General features: G+C 42.5%; 1 protein-coding gene and 1 pseudogene across 1 annotated transcript in view; one reads left to right on the top strand and one right to left on the bottom strand.

Moving 5' to 3' along the window:
• Positions 1 to 20936, top strand: part of DACH2 (dachshund family transcription factor 2) — a 386481-nt gene that overhangs the window by 307955 nt on the left and 57590 nt on the right. The window contains exons 6-8 of the mRNA XM_070760141.1: positions 10948 to 10961; positions 12179 to 12314; positions 12776 to 12856. Coding sequence (XP_070616242.1) covers positions 10948 to 10961; positions 12179 to 12314; positions 12776 to 12856 — 231 coding nt within the window. The remainder of the gene's footprint in view (positions 1 to 10947; positions 10962 to 12178; positions 12315 to 12775; positions 12857 to 20936) is intronic.
• On the bottom strand, positions 16600 to 16741 carry LOC139171746 (U2 spliceosomal RNA; annotated as a pseudogene).

Genomic DNA, 20936 nt, shown 5'->3' with positions numbered 1-20936 from the left:
AATAGGGAACACCTTTCCAAATTATCATACTAACAACAATAATAATAACAGAGTTGGAAGGGAGCTTAGAGGTCTTCTAGTCCAATCCCCTGCTTAGGCAGGAAAACCTACACTACTTTAGACAAATGGTTATGCAATATCTTCTTAAAAACTTCCAGTGTTGGAGCATTCACAACTTCTGGAGGCAAGCTGTTCCACTATTTACTGTCTTCTTACTGTCAGGAAATTTCTCCTTAGTTCTAAGTTACTTCTCTCCTTGTTTAGTTTCTACCCATTGCTCCTTGTTCTATCCTCAAGTGCTTTAGAGAATAGCACCACTCCCCTCTCCTCTATAGTTATGATATTTTAACACTGCTATCATGGTCCTTCTTTTCATTAAACTAGATATGCCCAGTCCCTGCAACCGTTCTTCATATGTTTTAGCCTCCAGTCCCCTAATCATCTTTGTTGCTTTTCTCTGCACTTTTTGTAGAGTCTCAACATCCTTTTTGCATCATAGCAACCAAAACTGAATGCAGTATTCCAAGCGTGGCCTTACCAAGGCCTTATAAAGTGATATTAACACTTCACGTGATCTTGATTCTATCCCTCTGTTAATGCCGCCTAGAACTGTGTTGGCTTTTTTTGGCAGCTGCTACACACTGCTGGCTCATATTTAAATGGTTGTCCACTAGGACTCCAAGATCCCTCTCACAGTTACTACTGTTGAGCTAGGTACCACATGTACTGTACCTGTGCATTTTGTTTTTCTTGCCTAAATGTAGAACCTTACTTTTCTCAGCATCAAATTTCATTTTGTTTGATAGCGCCCAATGTTGAGGTCTGTTAAGATCCTTCTGTATCTTAGAAACATAGAAACATAGACTGATGGCAGAAAAAGACCTCATGGTCCATCTAGTCTGCCCTTATACTATTTTCTGTATTTTATCTTAGGATGGATCTATGTTTATCCCAGGCATGTTTAAATTCAGTTACTGTGGATTTATCTACCACGTCTGCTGGAAGTTTGTCCCAAGGATCTACTACTCTTTCAGTAAAATAATATTTTCTCTTGTTGCTTTTGATCTTTCCCCCAACTAACTTCAGATTGTGTCTCCTTGTTCTTGTGTTCACTTTCCTATTAAAGACACTTCCCTCCTGGACCTTATTTAACCCTTTAACATATTTAAATGTTTCGATCATGTCCCCCCTTTCACGTCTGTCCTCCAGACTATACAGATTGAGTTCATGAAGTCTTTCCTGATACGTTTTATGCTTAAGACCTTCCATCATTCTTGTAGCCCGTCTTTGGACCCATTCAATTTTGTCAATATCTTTTTGTAGGTGAGATCTTGAGCTTATCTTCTGCAACATTGGCTATTCCTGCCAGTTTGGTGTCATCTGCAAATTATTTTTATTTTGTTTGTGAGTGACTGTGTACTAGGATCATCTGAAATTCTGTTAACTTGCTTTGTTTTCGTTGTTGTTTATCTGGGCAGGTGGCAATTAACAACTTGGTGAGAAATGGTCACAATGCAGGCAAATTAGTAAGCGAACAGCTGGTATTAAAGACTAATTGATGCTGAAAGTAGGGTAATTTTTCAAGACACATAGATATATGTGTTGATTTCTATAAAAGGCTCTTTGGATGGGCCGTAGTTCAGCATATTGTACATGTAAATTATACTTGTGTTTAGCCTCCTCCCCAGTTCAAAATGTAGTAAATAATGGGAATCATTTCTGCTGATCAGATTAAACAATTCTTGGAAAAATGTACCAATAATTCATCCCTCTGCCTACACAGTTGATTGTCAATTTAAAATAGAAAAGGATCCCTACTGACATAATAATAATAATAATAATAATAATAATAATAATTATTATTATTATTATTATTATTATTATTATTATTATTATTTATTAGATTTGTATGCCGCCCCTCTCCGAAGACTCGGGGCAGCTCACAACAACGATAAAAACAATATTATACTGGCACAAATCTAATATTAAAAAAACTAAAAACCCTATCATAATTAAAAACCAAACTGCACATACATACCAAACATAAATTATAATAAGCCTGGGGGAAAGGTGTCTCAAATCCCCCATGCCTGGCGGTATAGGTGGGTCTTAAGTAGTTTACGGAAGACAAGGAGGGTGGAAGCAGTTCTAATCTCCGGGGGGAGTTGATTCCAGAGGGCCGGGGCCACCACAGAGAAGGCTCTTCCCCTGTGGCCCGCCAGACGACATTGTTTAGTCGACGGGACCCGGAGAAGGCCAACTCTGTGGGACCTTATCGGTCGCTGGGATTCGTGCGGTAGCAGGCGGTTCCGGAGGCACTCTGGTCCAGTGCCATGTAGGGCTTTAAAGGTCATGACCAACACTTTGAATTGTGACCGGAAACTGATCGGCAGCCAATGCAGGCCACGGAGTGTTGTAGATACGTGGGCGAATCTGGGAAGCCCCACGATGGCTCTCGCGGCTTCATACATCCCATTAAATGCAAAGTCCTAAGGTAAGCATAGGGTACGCAACAATATTGAACAATACTAGGTCTGTGAATATTGAGCAAATTGAGCAGTATTTATCAATTTGTTTTGATTTGATTTCTCTAGCCACCCATCTTACCTTTGGGCGAGGTTGGTGGTCATGAAAAAGTTTGCTAAAAAGAACTATCATATCTTCTCAATTCACTTTGGGAAGTCCATCTTGAGATGGTCAAAAGAAATAAAGAGATACCTAGTCATGATGCCATCTCGTTCATGAGATAAATAAAAAAAATGTATTAAGATAGTTTCCACGCTCATTCTTTCCTGCTTTTGACCCTTAGACCAAATCTTGGACTAGGACATTTCTTCTGTAGTTTTCTGCTTCCCATTTTCACCAGGAATTTAATTTAATTATTCATTTATTCATTTATACATTTATTCATTTATTCATTTATTTATTTATTTTGTATGCCGCCCCTCTCCGCGGACTCGGGGCGGCTAACAACAGTGATAAAAACAATATGTAGCAATCCAATAATAAAACAACTAAAAACCCTTATTATAAAAACCAGACATACATACTGACATACCATGCATAAACTGAAGAGGCCCAGGGGGAAAGAACATCTCAGTTCCCCCATGCCTGACGGCAGAGGTGGGTTTTAAGGAGCTTACGAAAGGCGAGAGGGTGGGGGCAATTCTGATCTCTGGAGGGAGTTGGTTCCAGAGGGCCAGGGCCACTACAGAGAAGGCTCTTCCCCTGGGTCCCACCAAACGACATTGTTTAGTTGACGGGACCCAGAGAAGGCCCACCCTGTGGGACCTAATCGGTCGCTGGGATTCGTGCGGCAGAAGGCGGTCCCTGAGATAATCTGGTCCGGTGCCATGAAGGGCTTTATAGGTCATAACCAACACTTTGAATTGTCACCGGAAACTGATCGGCAACCAATGCAGACTGCGGAGTGTTGGTGTGACATGGGCATTTTGGGGAAACCCCATGATTGCTCTCGCAGCTGCATTCTGCACGATCTGGAGTTTCCGAACACTTTTCAAAGGTAGCCCCATGTAGAGAGCGTTATAGTAGTCGAGCCTCGAGGTGATGAGGGCATGAGTGACTGCTCCACAGCTTGCTGGTCTGATTGTAAAGAAGTTTGGAAACAAACTGTATGAATAAAATTTCCAATATTCCGAAAGAACTGAAAAACATTCCTGTTGGCAGAGAAATGCCACTACGTCCTTTAGGAACTCATTAATAGATTAACATTTGGGCAAGTAATTATAGCCGCAGTGCAAATAAAAACAAACAAGGCTAGCCAGTAGGTCACAATTGCTCTGAATGTTTGGAGATCAATATTATGAAATATCACGTCTGAAGGACGAAGGTCAAGTGGATTGTGCCAACACTAAGTCAGTTGTGCGTAGACACACTCAGAGAGGGAAAAAAACCTGATGCGAAGTTGGCTGGAGTGGTTACTGTGAATGGAAGATGGACAAATTCTGAATAAAGACAGGATATTTCGGATAGTTTGGATCCAATGGGTAGCTGAAGCAATTGAGAACAAAAATCCAAAATGATTGGAACACAATAAGTTTGTTTATCCAATTTAGTAAAGGTAATATGAGAGCATGATTGTGATGGACGAATGTGGTTGACTGGTTTTTAATGTCAACGGGTTTTAGAATTTGATTTTATCGTTGGGTTTCTTATATGCTTTATTTTTGTATTTGGGTTTTTTTTGTAAGCCGCCCTGAGTCCACAGGAGAAGGGCAGCCTAGAAATCCAAATGATAAATAAAATAAAAGGTTTTCCTGTCCAGTCGTGTCCATTTCTAGGATGTGCTACTCACCCCTATTTCTTGGCCAAGGGAGCCAATGTTGTCTGAAGACATTTTTCATAGTCATGTGGCCAATATGGCTATACACCAAGGCATGCGGAATCTTGCAACCTTCTCACCACCTATAAAGCCCTTCATGGCACCGGACCAGGGTATCTACGAGACCGCCTTCTGCCGCACAAATCCCAATGACCGGTTAGGTCCCACAGAGTGGGCCTTCTCTGGGTCCCGTCAACAAAACAATGTCATTTGGCGGGGCCCAGGGGAAGAGCCTTCTCTGTGGCGGCCCCGGCCCTCTGGAACCAACTCCCCCCAGAGATTAGAATTGCCCCCACCCTCCTTGCCTTTTGTAAACTCCTTAAAGCCCACCTCTGTCGTCAAGCGTGGGGGAACTGAGACATCTCCCCCTGCCTATGTAGTTCTAGTGCATGATATGACTGTATGTATGTTTTTTATATTGGGGTTCCTTGCTTTTAGATTTTTAAATGTATAATTGTTATCTTAGATTTTAATTATTAGATTTGTCAGTAGATATTGTTTTTGTCACTGTTGTGAGCCGCCCCGAGTCTGCGGAGAGGGGCGGCATACAAATCTAATTAATAATAATAATAATAATAATAATAATAATAATAATAATAATAATATTATGGTACCTATTTATCTACTCACCTTTGCATGCTTTGGAATTTCTAAGTGGGCAGAAGCTGCGGTGAAGAACGGGAGCTCACCTACTGCACAGCACTCGGGTCTCGAACCCCGAGCTGTCAGCTTTCCAGCTGACAAGTTCAGTGTGATTAACCATTGAGCCATCACCCCTCTCTTTATTGAATTTATGCTTTGCCCTATTCCTTAGAGCAGGGGTCCCCACACGAGGACTGGTAGCAGGCTGTGGCATGCCATAAACCAGTCCACGCAAACAAGCAAAGCCCCATCCATGGGATGGAGGCAGATTGAGGGCTTCAAGCTTAGAGCGAGTACAACAAAAGGACAGTTCAAACAATGAGGTAGAATATCAACATATACACTTAGCCTCCCATTCAATATAGAAACATAGAAGACTGACGGCAGAAAAAGACCTCATGGTCCATCTAGTCTGCCCTTATACTATTTCCTGTATTTTATCTTACAATGGATATATGTTTATCCCAGGCATGTTTAAATTCGGTTACTGTGGATTTACCAACCACGTCTGCTGGAAGTTTGATCCAAGGATCTACTACTCTTTCAGTAAAATAATATTTTCTCATGTTGCCTTTGATCTTTCCCCCAACTAACTTCAGATTGTGTCCCCTTGTTCTTGTGTTCACTTTCCTATTAAAAACACTTCCCTCCTGAACCCTATTTAACCCTTTAACATATTTAAATGTTTCGATCATGTCCCCCCTTTTCCTTCTGTCTTCCAGACTATACAGATTGAGTTCATGAAGTCTTTCCTGATACGTTTTATACTTAAGACCTTCCACCATTCTTGTAGCCCATTTTTGGACCCGTGCAATTTTGTTAATATCTTTTTGTAGGTGAGGTCTCCAGAAAGATATTAACAAAATTGAACGAGTCCAATATAGATAAGTCAGGGATTTGAGCCACCCCGAGTCTTCGGAGAGGGGCGGCATACAAATCTAATAAATTGATTTTTAAAAATTGATAAAATTGATCGATTTAAAAATGCATCTAAAGAGCTGTGCATTATTAAGCAACTTTATGGAAAGCAGTTTTAATGTATATTTAAAAAGTAGGACCTTGGACAGTTCCTCAGAACACTCAAGTTGGTAAGACTGTGAACTTCAACAGTTGAACGATTTCCACTCAGCTACAGAGATCCAACCACATTTTGATGTAAGAAAGCCTGTTTATATTTAAGGAGTGCATTCTGTTCTATAACCTATTCTATAACCACATCTTCTGACAGAGCAAAGGTGTCATTTGTTCTCCTATGTCTTTGGAACTAGTATTCTCATAATCAAATGATACTATCCTGTTCATATCAAAGAAATACCAGACATCATGAGCTATTTTTCCCTCTGAAGAATGGAGTCTTTTGATGGGATTCCTTCCAGTTTGATTCATACACTATTAAAACTCTTGTCCCAAAGGTAGTTTTTCAAGAGGCAACTGGACTTTGGTTTTTTTTTTTCTAGAAGTTGTTTCGCTTCTCATCCAAGAAGCTTCTTGAACTCTGACTGGATGGTGGGGAGTGGAAGGATTTATGCTCCTTGCAGACGGCTGGTCATTTGCATCCTTTTAGCAGGTTGTTAAGATCACCTGTCATCATGATCACCTGAGAGATGCAAATATTAAAACTCTTATGTCTGATGGATTGTTTGTAATGAAATGGTGCATCATAAGGCGACGATTTTCAAATCAATATATCTCAAATGGGCTAACTTATAAAATGAGCCCAAGATAATGTAACATTTATTTTCTTTCTTTCTTTCTTTTATTTATTAGATTTGTATGCCGCCCCTCTCCGCAGACTCGGGGCGGCTCACAGCAGTGATAAAACAGTATACAATGACAATTCTAATATTAAGTCTAAAATAACAATTTTAAATTAAAAACCTAAAAAAACCCTTATATAAAAACATAGACACAAACATTCCATACATAAAACTACATAGGCAAGGGGAGATGTCTCAGTTCCCCCATGCCTGACGGCAGAGGTGGTTTTTAAGAAGTTTACAAAAGGCAAGGAGGGTGGGGGCAGTCCTGATCTCCAGGGGGAGCTGGTTCCAGAGAGTTGGGGCCGCCACAGAGAAGGCTCTTCCCTTGGGTCCCGCCTGCCGACATTGTTTAGTCGACGGGAACCAGAGAAGGCCAACTCTGTGGGACCTAACCAGCCGCTGGGATTCTATATCTATGTTAGTGGTCAGGTCCATATACAGACAGTTGAAGCTGTGGATGTCCAGACTATTCTGGATCACCTCTCACAATACTAGACAACACAGTATCAACAGTAGAGACCTTCAAATTTCTAGGTTCTATCATATCTCAAGACCTAAAATGGTCACCTAACATCAAAAACATCATCAAAAAAGCACAACAAAGAATGTTCTTTCTGCGCCAGCTCAGGAAGCTCAAACTGCCCAAGGAGCTGCTGATTCAGTTCTATAGAGGAATCATTGAGTCTGTCATCTGCACCTCTATAACTGTCTGGTTTGGTGCTGCAACCCAACAGGACCGACACAGACTTCAGAGGATAATCAGAATTGCAGAAAAAACAATTGCTGCCAATCTGCCTTCCATTGAGGACCTGTGTACTGCACGAGTCAAAAAGAGGGCGGGTAAAATATTTACTGACCCCTCACATCCTGGACACAAATTGTTTCAACTCCTACCCTCAAAACGTCGCTACAGAGCACTGCACACCAAGACAACTAGACACAAGAACAGTTTTTTCCCGAATGCCATCACTCTACTAAACAAATAATTCCCTCAACACTGTCAGACTTTCTACTAAATCTGCACTTCTATTCTACTAGTTTTTCTCATCATTCCTATCACCCATTTCCTCCCATGTTGACTGTATGACTATAACTTGTTGCGTATATCCTAAGATTTTTATTAATATTGCTTCTTCATTGCTTATTTGACCCCTATGACAATCATTAAGTGTCGTACCACATGATTCTTGACAAATGTATATTTTATTTTATGTACGTTGAGAGCATATGCACCAAGACAAATTCCTTGTGTGTCCAATCACACTTGGCCAATAAAATTCTATTCTATTCTCTTCTATTCTATTCTTCAGTCCTTTAAAAACAATGAAGATCTATATTATAGCAATAGCATTTAGACTTATATACCACTTCATAGTGCTTTTACAGCCCTCTATAAGCAGTTTATAGAATCAGCCTATTGCCCCCAAACAATCTGGGTCCTCATTTTACCCACCTCGGAAGGATAGAAGGCTGAGTCAACCTTGAGCCGGTGGTGAGATTTGAACTGCTAGTAGTTAGCTGAAGTAGCCTGCAGTGCTGCACTCTAACCACTGCCCCACCACGGCTTTTATTATGGTTTTTGTTCAGATCACATCAATATTTTGCCCCTGTCCCAGGAACAATACAACCTTTGAAAAGTTGGCTTAATCTGAGTTGGAAACCCTACCTTTAACATATTTGGATGTTGATATCTGTGTATGACTATCAGCTAACCAGAAGGTGAATTTATATATCTGAAGTTCTCTGGACAGCAACTAATTTTTAGAAGAGAACTGAAATATATACCAAGAGTTATAGGGAACCGTAAAATCCACAAACGACAGAAAAATGAAGTCATCAACAGATAAAGATGCTTAGCCTATCAGGTCTGCCATTTTCCAATTGCGATGTCCTCATTGATTTGTTACAAATACTGTTAACCCTGTGTTTGGAAAATGCCAGGAACATGATTGCATGTGTTCTCATTTGTAATAAAATAGATTAACTTGCTGTGAAATTTTAACTAGACGGAGACACAACAGTAGCTACCTAATGAACCACAACTCATTGCTGTTAAGTAGCTTAATAGAAGCAGACTGATTACACCGCTGAAAAATGGATCTATTTATGTGCAAAGAAGAGGCCACTAGCATACATTATAGCAAAAGATACCCACAACTGTCTTTCGTGCTTGGAGAGGAGTTTTGTTTTGTACCCAGGAGTTCCTTGCCATAGCCGGCAACATCTGAATGACAGTCCCTACACGGGGCTTGTTCTGTCTGGGTCCCCCCAGACGCCAACACCAACCAAAAAGAGTAGCCAGAAACACTGGTAAAAAGCAAAGGCAGTTTATATAATTCAAAGCAAACACAGACAGGAACACGATGAAGCTTCACAGAGGTTTCACGAAGGCCAGGCAATAAAACAGGATTCTTGCTGGCAAAAACAACGCTGGAGATAATAAAACCCACGCCTCCCCCAAGTCTTCCAGACTTCTAGGCCACAAGCCAAGATCAGAGACGCCTTTTCAACCCTGCTGAGGAGAACCACACCCAAACCCAGCTGTTGCCAATTCAGGGATGGAAATACCTTTCTAATTGGCCCCATCTTTGAGCTGCTCGTCGCTGCCTCATGTCTATTATAGCCTGTGCGTCTTCATCCAATGAATCCAGGCTACTAGCTGGGGAGAGCCCCCCCCCCCCCCCGGGGGGTCTCAGGCTGCTCTCCCTCCTTCTCTTCCTGACGTTCCTCCCCCCCGTCTGCCTGGTCCTCCCCCTCCTGTTCACTGTCCTCCTCCTCTGGGCATGGATCCGGCAGAGATCCAGCCAGTCCCTGAGGAGCCTCAGGCTGAATCACAACAGGGCTGAGCCATGATTTCAAGATTTGTTGAATAAGCTACTGTTGGCAGGTATTGCAATTTGGACTAAGCCATAAATACTGCTTACAAGTCACAATTCAATTCAATTCAATTTATTAGATTTGTATGCCGCCCCTCTCCGAAGACTCGGGGCGGCTCACAACAACAATAAAAACAGTATAACAATGGAACAAATCTAATAATAAAATTACATTAAAAAACCCCAACAATTTAAAAACCATACAACACATACATACCAAACATAAAATATAAGAAAGCCTGGGGGAGATGTCTTAATTCCCCCCATGCCTGGTGATATAGGTGGGTCTTGAGTAACTTGCGAAAGACAAGGAGGGTGGGGGCCATTCTAATCTCCGAGGGAAGTTGATTCCAGAGGGCCAGGGCCGCCACAGAGAAGGCTCTTCCCCTGGGGCCCGCCAAATGACATTGCTGGGTTCACACCCCATCCGACCCGAAAAACAGTTAGTATAATGAGCCCTGGTGGCGCAGTGGTTAGAATACAGTATTGCAGGCTACTTTTGCTGACTGCTGGCTGCCGGATCAAGCTTGACTCAGCCTTCCATCTGTCCAAGGTGGGTAAAATAAGAACCCAGATTGTTGGCGGCAAGAGGCTGACTCTGTAAACCACCTAGAGAGGGCTCTGTAAATATATACCACTTCGCTGAAGGTATCCCAATACCATTCTTAACTATTCCTACGTTTCACACTTCCCTATTCCAAATTCAGAACACATATATTTTCAGCTGAACTTAGAGTAGCTGCAACACTAATAGGATAAATCTGATAAAATTGGAACAGTTATTTCAGACTAAAATTCCTTCCTTCCTTCCTTCCTTCCTTCCTTCCTTCCTTCCTTCCTTCCCCAACATCACAATTCTCAGGTCTCCAGGAATACCCTGCACATGTCCTGGAAAATGACAGGGTTTTAAATCAAAAACTCCCTCAAGATGTACCAAACCTGAAAAGCCAAGAATAGAATTACTATCTGCTTAAGCTTAACAAATATTTTTAATTAGTAGGCTAACAGTAGAGCAATTAAAGGCTTCCCTTTTAAGTTTTATTAGTTATTGTATGTTCATTAACTAAGAGATAATTAGTTAAGAAAGCAGCTCCGTTGAGGATTATCCACTGCATAATAGATACGCATCTGTGATTTTGAGGTTCACTTGCTATTGAATGTCCAATAACTATCCTATTAAAAACACATTTGAGGCAGTGTTTTCTGAACAATTCATTTAGAACAGACCACACAACATACTCTTGATAAAGGCCCCTTGTCATAAGACTGCACAACCTTCAAAAGGTTTTGCTTGAAAGATGAGGCTTAAAAAATGCTTGCTCTCAAGTACAGAACTCCAAGGTAGGCTCAAAAGCAGAACCTAGAGATGGCTCTGGACGAAATTAGAAGTCAAAATCTTCTTTGAGTTTTAGAGTTCCAGTCACTTTCTCTTCACTTTCAACTTCCAGGTCAATTCTGAAGTTAGCCTGCCGGGGGCCATTTTGATTTTCTCTCTTGCTGCTTCAGTGCTAACACAGACTGGATCTGAGGGGGAAAGGAGGGGATGAGGAAAGTGTTGATAGTAGGGGTGCTGCAGCCAAAATAAAATTGTTTCCCCCAGGAACCAAGGAGGCCCACGGAGTTGGTCTTCTCCAGGTTCCATCAGCTAGGCAATGTCGTTGGCGGGGCCGCGGGGGCTTCTCTGTGGTAGCACCGGCTCTCTGGAACCAACTACCTCCTGAGATCAGTACTGCCCCCATCCTTCAGGCCTTCCAGAAAGCTTTAAAGACCTGACTCTGCCAGCAGGCCTGGGGCCATTGAGTAAATAATATACCTCCTAGATACTGTTGTGATTCCGTCTGAGGCCCCTCAGGGAACGGCTGACCCTCTGCCGGCTCTCTGCTCAGAGGGGGAGGATGAGGAACAGGGAACGGCTGACCCTCTGCCGGCTCTCTGCTCAGGGGGGGAGGATGAGGAACAGGAGGGAGACGAGGAGGAGGAATCTCAGCCCGAGGGGGAGCTCTCCCCAGCAAGCAGCCTGGATTCTTTAGATGACCAGGCACAAGGAATAATAGATTTCCGGCAGAGAAGGGCAACCCAACGAAGGGGACAATTAGCCAGGTACTTCAAGCACTGAATGGGCAACAGCTGGGTTTGGGTGTGGTGCTCTCCGGAAAGGCTAAAAAGGCAGACCCACCCTTCCTGGTTTGTGGAGAATTATCTTTGGGAGTCGTGAGACCTGGCTGTGATCTTTGGCGTCTTGGAATTCTGGCTTGTGACTTTGAATACTGAAACCTTGAGGGGAAAAGGTGGGTGTGCCAGCAAGAGGTCTGCTGTGAAGGCTCATAGCCTGCCTGTGGGGAAGAACAGGTTTTCCTCTGTGTTTATTTTCAAATTATAAAGTGCTTTTGTTTCTACCAGCGTGTCTGGATGTTTTTTCCAGTTGGTGCTGAAGTCTGGGGGCACCCAGACAGAACACATACAGTCACAAAATGTGTGAATAATAATAATTATTATTTATTAAATTTGTATGCCACCCCTTGATTGCTTGAACCAATCTTCTTCTTCTTTTTTTAAAGGAAAGGATTCAGGACAGCCCTTCGCCTGCTCCATCTGTAGAAGAGGGCCAGCGACCCGGGAGCCATGCCTCTTCACACCAGAGCAGCAGTGTTTCAAGTTCTCCATCCCAAATTGACAACACACCAGATAGAATTGGTTTGTACCGTTTGACCGTTTTGAATTTAGGAACAGCAATGTGGAAAATGAGAGACAGGAAGTACTGTGGACAGTGAATGTATATCTGAAAATTATTATAAAGGAAGGGGAAAGGGAGAGAAATGAAACAAACCTGTATGTTGTGCAATAAATTGCCAGTCAAAGTGAAACCATCCATTATGACCAAGGGTGGGCGTCAAAATTTTTAGCAAGGGGTTCTCTACCCAGTTGCATGGTGGGTGCGGGGCATGGTCGGCCTCCTGCATCAGGGACAGAGGGGCCTTTTTGCACTCCCCAGGCTCTAGAGGTTTTCCTTGAGCCTCCAAGAGCCTGAAAATGGCTTGAAAAGAACTCTGTTCCAACTGCTAGTGGGTGTGGTCAGCATGCATGCATTTGTGTATAAACAAACAAACTAATCCTTATTTCTCTCCCTTCTCTACGCACCTTCAATTTTCTTTTAGGTCTGTTGTCAAGTATTAGAGAAGGAGAAGCAATAGATCAAGAATCTGGACCCAACCCCAAAAAACTCTCAAAGGAGAAAGGTAACACCATTTTTCATTTTTCTCGTATCAAAATAATTTTTAGATTTTTTTGTGTGTGCTCTTTATCTGTATGTTGAAATTGGAAGATCTGTTTTCTGATGGTTAGGATTGGGTGATATTTGCATTCACATCCAGTATTTTGCCATGTAACTGGGGTCAAGGAAGCAAGACCCTCCTCCTCTTTTATAAAGGGTAATCTCACTCTCAAAGTCCCAGCTATCTGTTCCCATATCTGTAGAATTTTATTGGATGGGCAAAGTTCTGCTTGTTACTCACTATGTGCTCAGAAACTTGATCCTTTTGCTCAGTTTTCTTCAGGATTGATTGATTGATTGATTGATTGATTGATTGATTGATAAGTCTTAGAGGCCATCTGATTCCCAAATAACTATGGGAAGTAACTTATTGGTTGGTTGGATCCCACTATCAGAATTTAATCCAGGTTCTGCTGAAGCTCCTAGACCTCTATAGATTTGGTGAACCAGATTGTTTTGGGGAAAAAATGATAGCAAATTGTTTTGTAGTTTATAATATGAATGGATAAAAAAAAACCCACCCTACTTTTTTATATATCCTAAAGATGGTTTAAGTCACACATACTTGATTATAACTCTGATAGTTGGCAGACAGTTGCATTCTTGAATATATCTCAGACTTTTTGTAACATCTGATTTTATGATTCAGATTAAGCCTACAGAATAACGCCAATTGTTTCAGCAAAAATAAGTTCAATCACCTGTCAGTTCAGAAATACTTGACAGTGATCCCGTTGGGGCTGCAGGTTCAATAAGTTGTTCAACTTCTTCGTGTTTGCATTAATTGCATTTTGCACTTGCAATGAATTGCGTTTCACCCGAATGTAATGAACTAACCATATTAATGCGTTTGCATTCATTACAGCTTGCCTCTTGCATTTTTGAATTTCAATTTAATTGCTTGCATTTTATTGATGGATTGTTATGCATTTTCACCCCTCTGTTGCTTGGTTTCAAAGGTGGCTTGATGTCATGAAACCATTAAGGAGGAAAACAGGTTTTGCCACTTCTATCTTTATCAAGGCCAACGTTGATGATGGTGGTGATGATGATGAAGATGATACTATCATCATCATCAAGGATTTAGGATGTCATGATGGAGGGGATATGTAGTTAACACAAAAGTATCAACGTTTATCAAGTATGGCAAGTCAGCAATTTACACAGGCATGCTAAGCATATGTTTTCACATCTGGTTTCAGTAATATCATCATGATTTTGAAAATGATTTATAGCGTTCTCAGCCAGAAACTGCCAGCTTTGCTGTAACTTGGAGTTTGGGGGAGCTTGAGCTAATTATTGAAAGCATGTTCCAGTGGCAGTCTCAGGGATGGGGTGCAGATGAGAGGCTCCAAATAATTTACCAAGATTGCCCTCAAAGGGGGGGTCAAAAGAGATCATCCGTGGAAAGTACCCTGGAGTAGCTAAGTAGTGGTAGATCTTTTCTGCAAGACGTAATATATGTAGAGGATGTGATTTTGGCTGTAAAAGAATTCGTGCTCTCGTTCTGAGGACAAGACTGAAAAAGTGAGAATTTGGCTCTTTTGCGTGAACTACGATTGCTTTGGTGGTGCAAATCTTTGAATAGTTGCTTTCCCTACATAAGACTGTGTCCAAAACATCTTGATTTTCATGGTATGTAGGAATGATCTTGGCAAGACAGGGGAAGAGATGCTTTCTCTGTGGAGTCAAGAGAGGACTCAATCTAGAGTTGCTAAGTGATCACAAAGGGTCTAAGTCCAGTCCCTCTTTGCGGAACAGGGCAAAAGATGGTGCTCAGGGAATGATCCGATAGGGGGTGGAGGACAATACAGTGATACCTTGTCTTACAAACTTAATTGGTTCCAGGATGAGGTTCTTAAGGTGAAAAGTTTGTAAGACGAAACAATGTTTCCCATAGGAATCAATGGAAAAGCGATTAATGCGTGCAAGCCCAAAATTCACCCCTTTTGCCAGCCGAAGTGCCCGTTTTTGCGCTGCTGGGATTCCCCTGAAGTTCCCCTCCATAGGAAACCCCACTTCCAAACTTCTGTATTTTTGCGATGCTGCAGGGGAATCCCAGCAGGAGAATCCCAGCATCGCAAAAACGAGCGCTTCGCTGGCAACAGAAGTCCGGAGGTGGGGTTTCCCAGCGAAGGGAGCATCAGTGAAATCGTAGCATCACAAAAACACCGAAGTCCTCGAAACCCCACCTCTGGACCTCTGTTTTTTTGCGATGCTGCGATTTCACTGAGGCTCCCCTTGCTGAGAAACCCCACCTCCGGATGTCCGTTGCCAGCAAAGCACCCGTTTTTGCGCTGCTGGGATTCCCCTGCTGGGATTCCCCTGCAGCATCACAAAAACACAGAAGTCTGGAGGTGGGGTTTCCCATGGAAGGGAGCTTCAGGGGAATCCTAGCAGCGCAAAAATGGGTGCTTTGCTGGCAACGGAAGTCTGGAGGTGGGGCATCTCAGTGGCGGTGGTGGGTTTGTAAGGTGAAAATAGTTTGTAAGAAGAGGCAAAAAAATCTTAAACCCCGGGTTTGTATCTCAAAAAGTTTGTATGATGAGGTGTTTGTAAGACGAGGTATCACTGTAGTGGGATTCAATTTTTTTTTACTCCCAGTTCTGTGGGCACGGCTTGGTGGGCATCGCTTGTGGGCATGGGGGAAGGATATTGCAAAATCTCCATTCTGTCCCCACTCCTGCGGAAGGTTACTGCAAAATCCACATTCCCTCCCCACTCTACTAACCTGCTTTCGAGCTCCGTTCTCCTGTGCAGGCAGAGATAGGCTGCTAAGGTGGAACGGTGATGTGTGCTCGCCCTTGTGGCTCTGAGTGCTAGCGGAGTCCAGCGCAATTATGCTACTGCACCTGGGCAGGTAGCAAAATCGCGTGCGGACACGCAGGTTCGCCACGAAATGATGCTTAGATCTGACCCTGGAAACAGCAAAAGACCAGCCCATGGTCCCTCTGCCAGTGAAAATGGAGATTGTGAGGGCTGCACACGGCCCTTCCAACTTGATTTTCACTGGCAGGGTTGCAGGAAGCCGTTGCAACTGAAAATGAAGATTAACCCTTATCTAGAGTCCTTATCCTAATCAAGGAAATAGAGCCCCTCCCTTATGAAACCAGGTTGCAACACCTTGGTCCCTTCAGCCTTGAAAGACGGCATTTAAGGGGTGACTTGATTGAAGTGTATAAAATCATTCATGGGATAGAAAAGGGGGTCGAGGGAAAGGGAGAGTCTTGCCTTCTATTTCTGCTCAAGATCCCCATGGACAATTGGTGGGCCACTATGTGACACAGAATGCTGGACTCAATGGGCTTTGGCCTGATTCAGCATGGCTCTTCTTATGTTCTTAGAGACAATTTAATGCTCAACCTTAGTGGACTATATTCTTGGGATGTTTCACTTCTCATCCAAGAAGCTTCTTCAGTTCAGTTAGAACCGAAGAATTTTCTTAGATGAGAAGCGAAACTTCTTCAAGGAAAAACAAACTCCACTTGTTATTTGACAAAGCACCTTGGGACTAGCATGACCTAGATCAGGGTCCCCAACCTTTCAATCCTCAGGGACCACTAAATTCATAATTTTAAATTCCGCAGACCACTAGTGTAATCTGCCTAATGACTGGATAGATGGGCGTGACTAGGTGGTCATGTGACAGGGTGGGCGTAGCCACTCCCCTCCCAGTCATTCCTCTCCAACCACTCCTCGCCTCCCTGCCCAGTCTCCTTAGTACCCAACAGGAAGAAGTTGCTGGAGCTAAGCAACCACCATGGGAAAAAGTTGGCCAAACAGCTGACTCAGTTCAAATTGGATCTGACTGATACTACACTTGATCTTAGCCAAAAGGCCGAGATGTTAATGCCCAAACTGATATTGAGGCACTTGCTAAGTGCAGGTCACTGAAATGGTTAGCCAAGAACAAAACAGCCTTTCAACTAGAAAAATATCTGACAATGGGTCTGACCCAATACCATAGAACAGCACTCACTAGAGCAAGATTCGAGCAGTTAGATTCTATGGTTAGATACAGACGATTCCACCAAGTACCATATTTTGAGAGAACATGCATTTGCGGTGCACCAGAAATAGAAGACATTGCACATGTGCTACTCAATTGTAAACTATACTCCTCAGTAAGACCTCAGTATTTACAGCCCCTACTTGACAAAATCATACACTGGGACTGTAATAAACAATTATCATATTTTCTTCAGGGTACAAATATATATGTAGTTTCTAGAACCGCTAGGTTTATAGTCAGGGCTGTTCAGATGAGAATACGTTTTATAGAACATATTGGGGTGGCATGCAAAGGAGATGAACTCACTTAAGAATATTTTATATCAGTATCTTAGATTTGTTTAATATAATCCTTTGCACGAGTTATATTCTCATGTTTTACTACTCAATTTTAGCATATTATACTGCATATTAAGTTATTGTTTATTCAGATTCCCTCTATTTTAGCCAATTTTATTGTATTTTAACCAGTCACAGTTTTATGATGACCGATGTGGTCCTTTTCCTCGCTTTGATATGGTTGATTGACTAATCAAATAAAGTTCATATTGATTGATTGGATCTGACCGAGAAGGAGACTTAGCAGAAGCACCTCACTGAGGACTAGGCGCATAGGCTTTCCAAGCAGAGGGAAGACCTGCAGCAGTGCAAGGTCAGGTAGCGGCACCTGGAGATTCAGGGGTCTGAGATGGCCAGCCAGTTCCAGGCCATGATGCACTCCCACTGGAATAAAGCCCTCCAACTCTTCGCCACCAGTTTAGTTTAATTGGATTTGTATGCCGCCCCTCTCCGAGGAGTCCCGAGGAGCAGTGCTTCCCTCCAGCCTTTGCCCAAAGTCCCACACTAGGAGGCTGAAGCAGACCCCAAGTTGGGAATATCTCCTTCCCTCCAACCTGCACAAAAAGACCCCGAAGGGGGAGACTCTCTGCAGCAACACAAATGTTCATTGCACGTATCAGTCCCAGGGGCCGTAGTTTGAGAAGCACTGATTTTGTGCAATACACAAAACGCAAACAATTTTTCTGCAGACTACCCAAATGGACCAGCAGTGGGTGACCGCTGACCTAGATGACTGAGAATCTCCATACTCACACCCCTCATTAGTTTATTTTAGGCTCGAAAGATAAGAACATGTTTGGGGAAACACAAAAATATATATTTTTAATTAAAGGCCAGATTGAATTTGGACAGAAGGTATCATTACATTGAGGTGGGTGAGGAGAGAATCCGGTACAATATGTTAATTTTTGTAAAACTCGTGTCTTCATTCCATTCAAAATATTTGGCTTGCACCAACGTCCTTCGCGCCGGGTGTGCGTTCTTTTAAAGGTTTTATTCTACGCAATATTGCCATGTTTAATTTTGCTTTCAACCGTCCCTAGCATCTGTTATCACCGCTTTCAACAACAACCAAAACAACCCTTTGGAAATCATTTTTGGGAAGGTGGGAGGAGGAGCAAATTAATAACACTCTTTCAGACCAATCGGTTCTATTTTTATTTATTTTTTAGTTTATTTTTTGAGTGGGGAAAATGAAAATTAATGAGTCAAGATAAGAAGAGACCAGTGTTTTGGCTTGGGAATGTAATTGCTTTTCCTTTTCTTCTGTTTTCTTTTTTAAAAACTTTCCTATTGATAATGGACGCCATGTGCTGTTTTATGTGCTTGCACAGAGCAGATTGTCCAAGACGAATCAGCCATCACGGACAAAATATATTAGCATATGTCTTTTGTTTATCATAAGGCAAGCGGAGAGGAGCAACAGAGTACCTCTGCAACAGGCTATACCCCGGGGACTAGCAGATGGAAAAGGGGAACAGATATTCCAAGGTTTTGTTCCAACCAGAATGTGGTGTTGATAAAAATCCAGCAAGCCTTTAAGGTTACAAAGCTTTGTAGTAACTGTTGTTTTGTTTTTTTCCTTCTTTTTTTGTTCTTAAAATATTTATCCTTCATTGTACAACTGAAGAATGTTGGACATAAGGCACTTCATAAGGTTGAATCATATCAGTGATTCTTAAAATAAAAAGGACTTAAAGGATCAACCTAGAGACAATGCTGCTATCCTTAAAAATTTAAAAATGAGTAACTAGTTTTCTGCTTTTATTTTATTTTATTTATTTATTATTTGGATTTGTATGCCGCCCCTCTCCAAAGACTTAGTGACGACAGCACATTTCTGACCAAGTTTTCTCTTTGGTTATTTTTTTTTATTGTCGAGAAAACGTTACTGTTAGACTTTTTTTCCCAGAGTTTTTCTGAAAGACCTACTGTCCTGCTGACTTTATCTCTTGCTGTAGAAAGTGTTTAGATTAGATTAGATTAGATTTATTGGATTTATATGCCGCCCCTCTCTGCAGACTCGGGGCGGCTCACAACAATGGCAAAAACAGTACATAGTGACAAATCCAATACCCACCAATCCAAGTACAATTTTAAGTTAAGAAATTCATAAAACAACCCCAATATATATAAAGAACTAGCACACAATCAATCAAACACCAAAACAACGTGGGCAAGGGGGAGATGTTTCAGTTCCCCCATGCCTGACGGCAGAGGTGGGTTTTAAGGAGTTTACGAAAGGCAAGGAGGGTGGGGGCAATCCTAATCTCAGGGGGGAGCTGGTTCCAGAGGGTCGGAGCCACCACAGAGAAGGCTCTTCCCTTGGGTCCCGCCAGACGACATTGTTTAGTTGACGGGACCTGAAGAAGGCCGACTCTGTGGGACCTAACCGGTCGCTGGGATTCGTGTGGCAGAAGGCGGTCCCGAAGATATTCTGGTCCGGTGCCATGAAGGGCTTTATAGGTCATAACCAACACTTTGAATTGTGACCGGAAATTGATCGGCAACCAATGCAGACTGCGGAGTGTTGGTGTAACATGGGCATACTTGGGAAAGCCCATGATTGCTCTCGCAGCTGCATTCTGCACGATCTGAAGTTTCCGAACACTTTTCAAAGGTAGCCCCATGTAGAGAGCATTACAGTAGTCGAACCTCGAGGTGATGAGGGCATGAGTGACTGTGAGCAGTGACTCCCGGTCCAAATAGGTTGTCGAGAAAACGTTACTGTTAGACTTTCTTTCCCAGAGTTTTTCTGAAAGACCTACTATCCTGGTGACTTTATCCCTTGCTGTAGAAAGTGTTTAGAAATCAATACTCTTTTCTGGCAGATATTTCATTAACCAGATCAGATTAACAGAGTTGGAAGGGACCTTGTAGGTCATCTAGTCCAGCCTCCCCATTCAAGCAGGAGATCCTACAACCATTGCTGACAGATGGCAGTCCGGTCGCTTCTTGAAAGCTTCCCACAACTTCTGAAGGCAACTTTTGTCCCATTGGTTCATTGTTCTCACTGTCAGAAAATTTCTTCTGATTTCCAGGTTGTCTCTCTCCTTTTTCAGTTTCTATCCATTATTCCTTGTCTGGCCTTCAGGTGCCTTGGAAATAGCTTGACCCCCTCCTCTCTGTGGCAGCCCTTCAAATATAGTTTATTTATTTTGGTTGGATTTCTATGCCGCCCTTCTCCGCAGACTCAGGGCAGCTTACAAAAATGAGAGTAAAATACAATATAAAATATAGCAGAAGAAACCCAGCCTAAAACTAATATTAAAACCCCAAGATATACAAAAACCAGGCATTCACAACCATTCAAATAATCATATTCTTGACCGGAGCAAAATGTTAAGCTCAACGGCCCCAGGCCTGCCGGCAAAGGTAAGTTTTTAAAACTTTACGAAAGGCCAGGAGACTGACTACAAGCATAGACATGATGCTGTGGCACAGATGATCCACTGGAACTTGTGCCGGAACTACCATTTACCAGTGGCAAAGAATGGTGGGATCATAAGCCCGAAAAAGTGGTCGAAAATGAGGAAGCAAAACTACTGTGGGACTTCCGACTTCCGACTGACCGAATTCTGAAGCATAACACACCAGACATCCTGATTGTGGAGAAAAAGAAAGTATGGATCATCGACATCGCAATCCCAAGGGACAGCAGAATTGAGGAGAAGCAGCTAGAGAAATTAGTGAAA

The sequence above is a fragment of the Erythrolamprus reginae genome, chromosome 8 (genome assembly GCF_031021105.1).
Source record: "Erythrolamprus reginae isolate rEryReg1 chromosome 8, rEryReg1.hap1, whole genome shotgun sequence".
NCBI lineage: Eukaryota > Metazoa > Chordata > Lepidosauria > Squamata > Dipsadidae > Erythrolamprus > Erythrolamprus reginae.
Note: the sequence above shows the minus strand (reverse complement) of the source record. Positions and strands in the feature narration are given on the sequence as shown.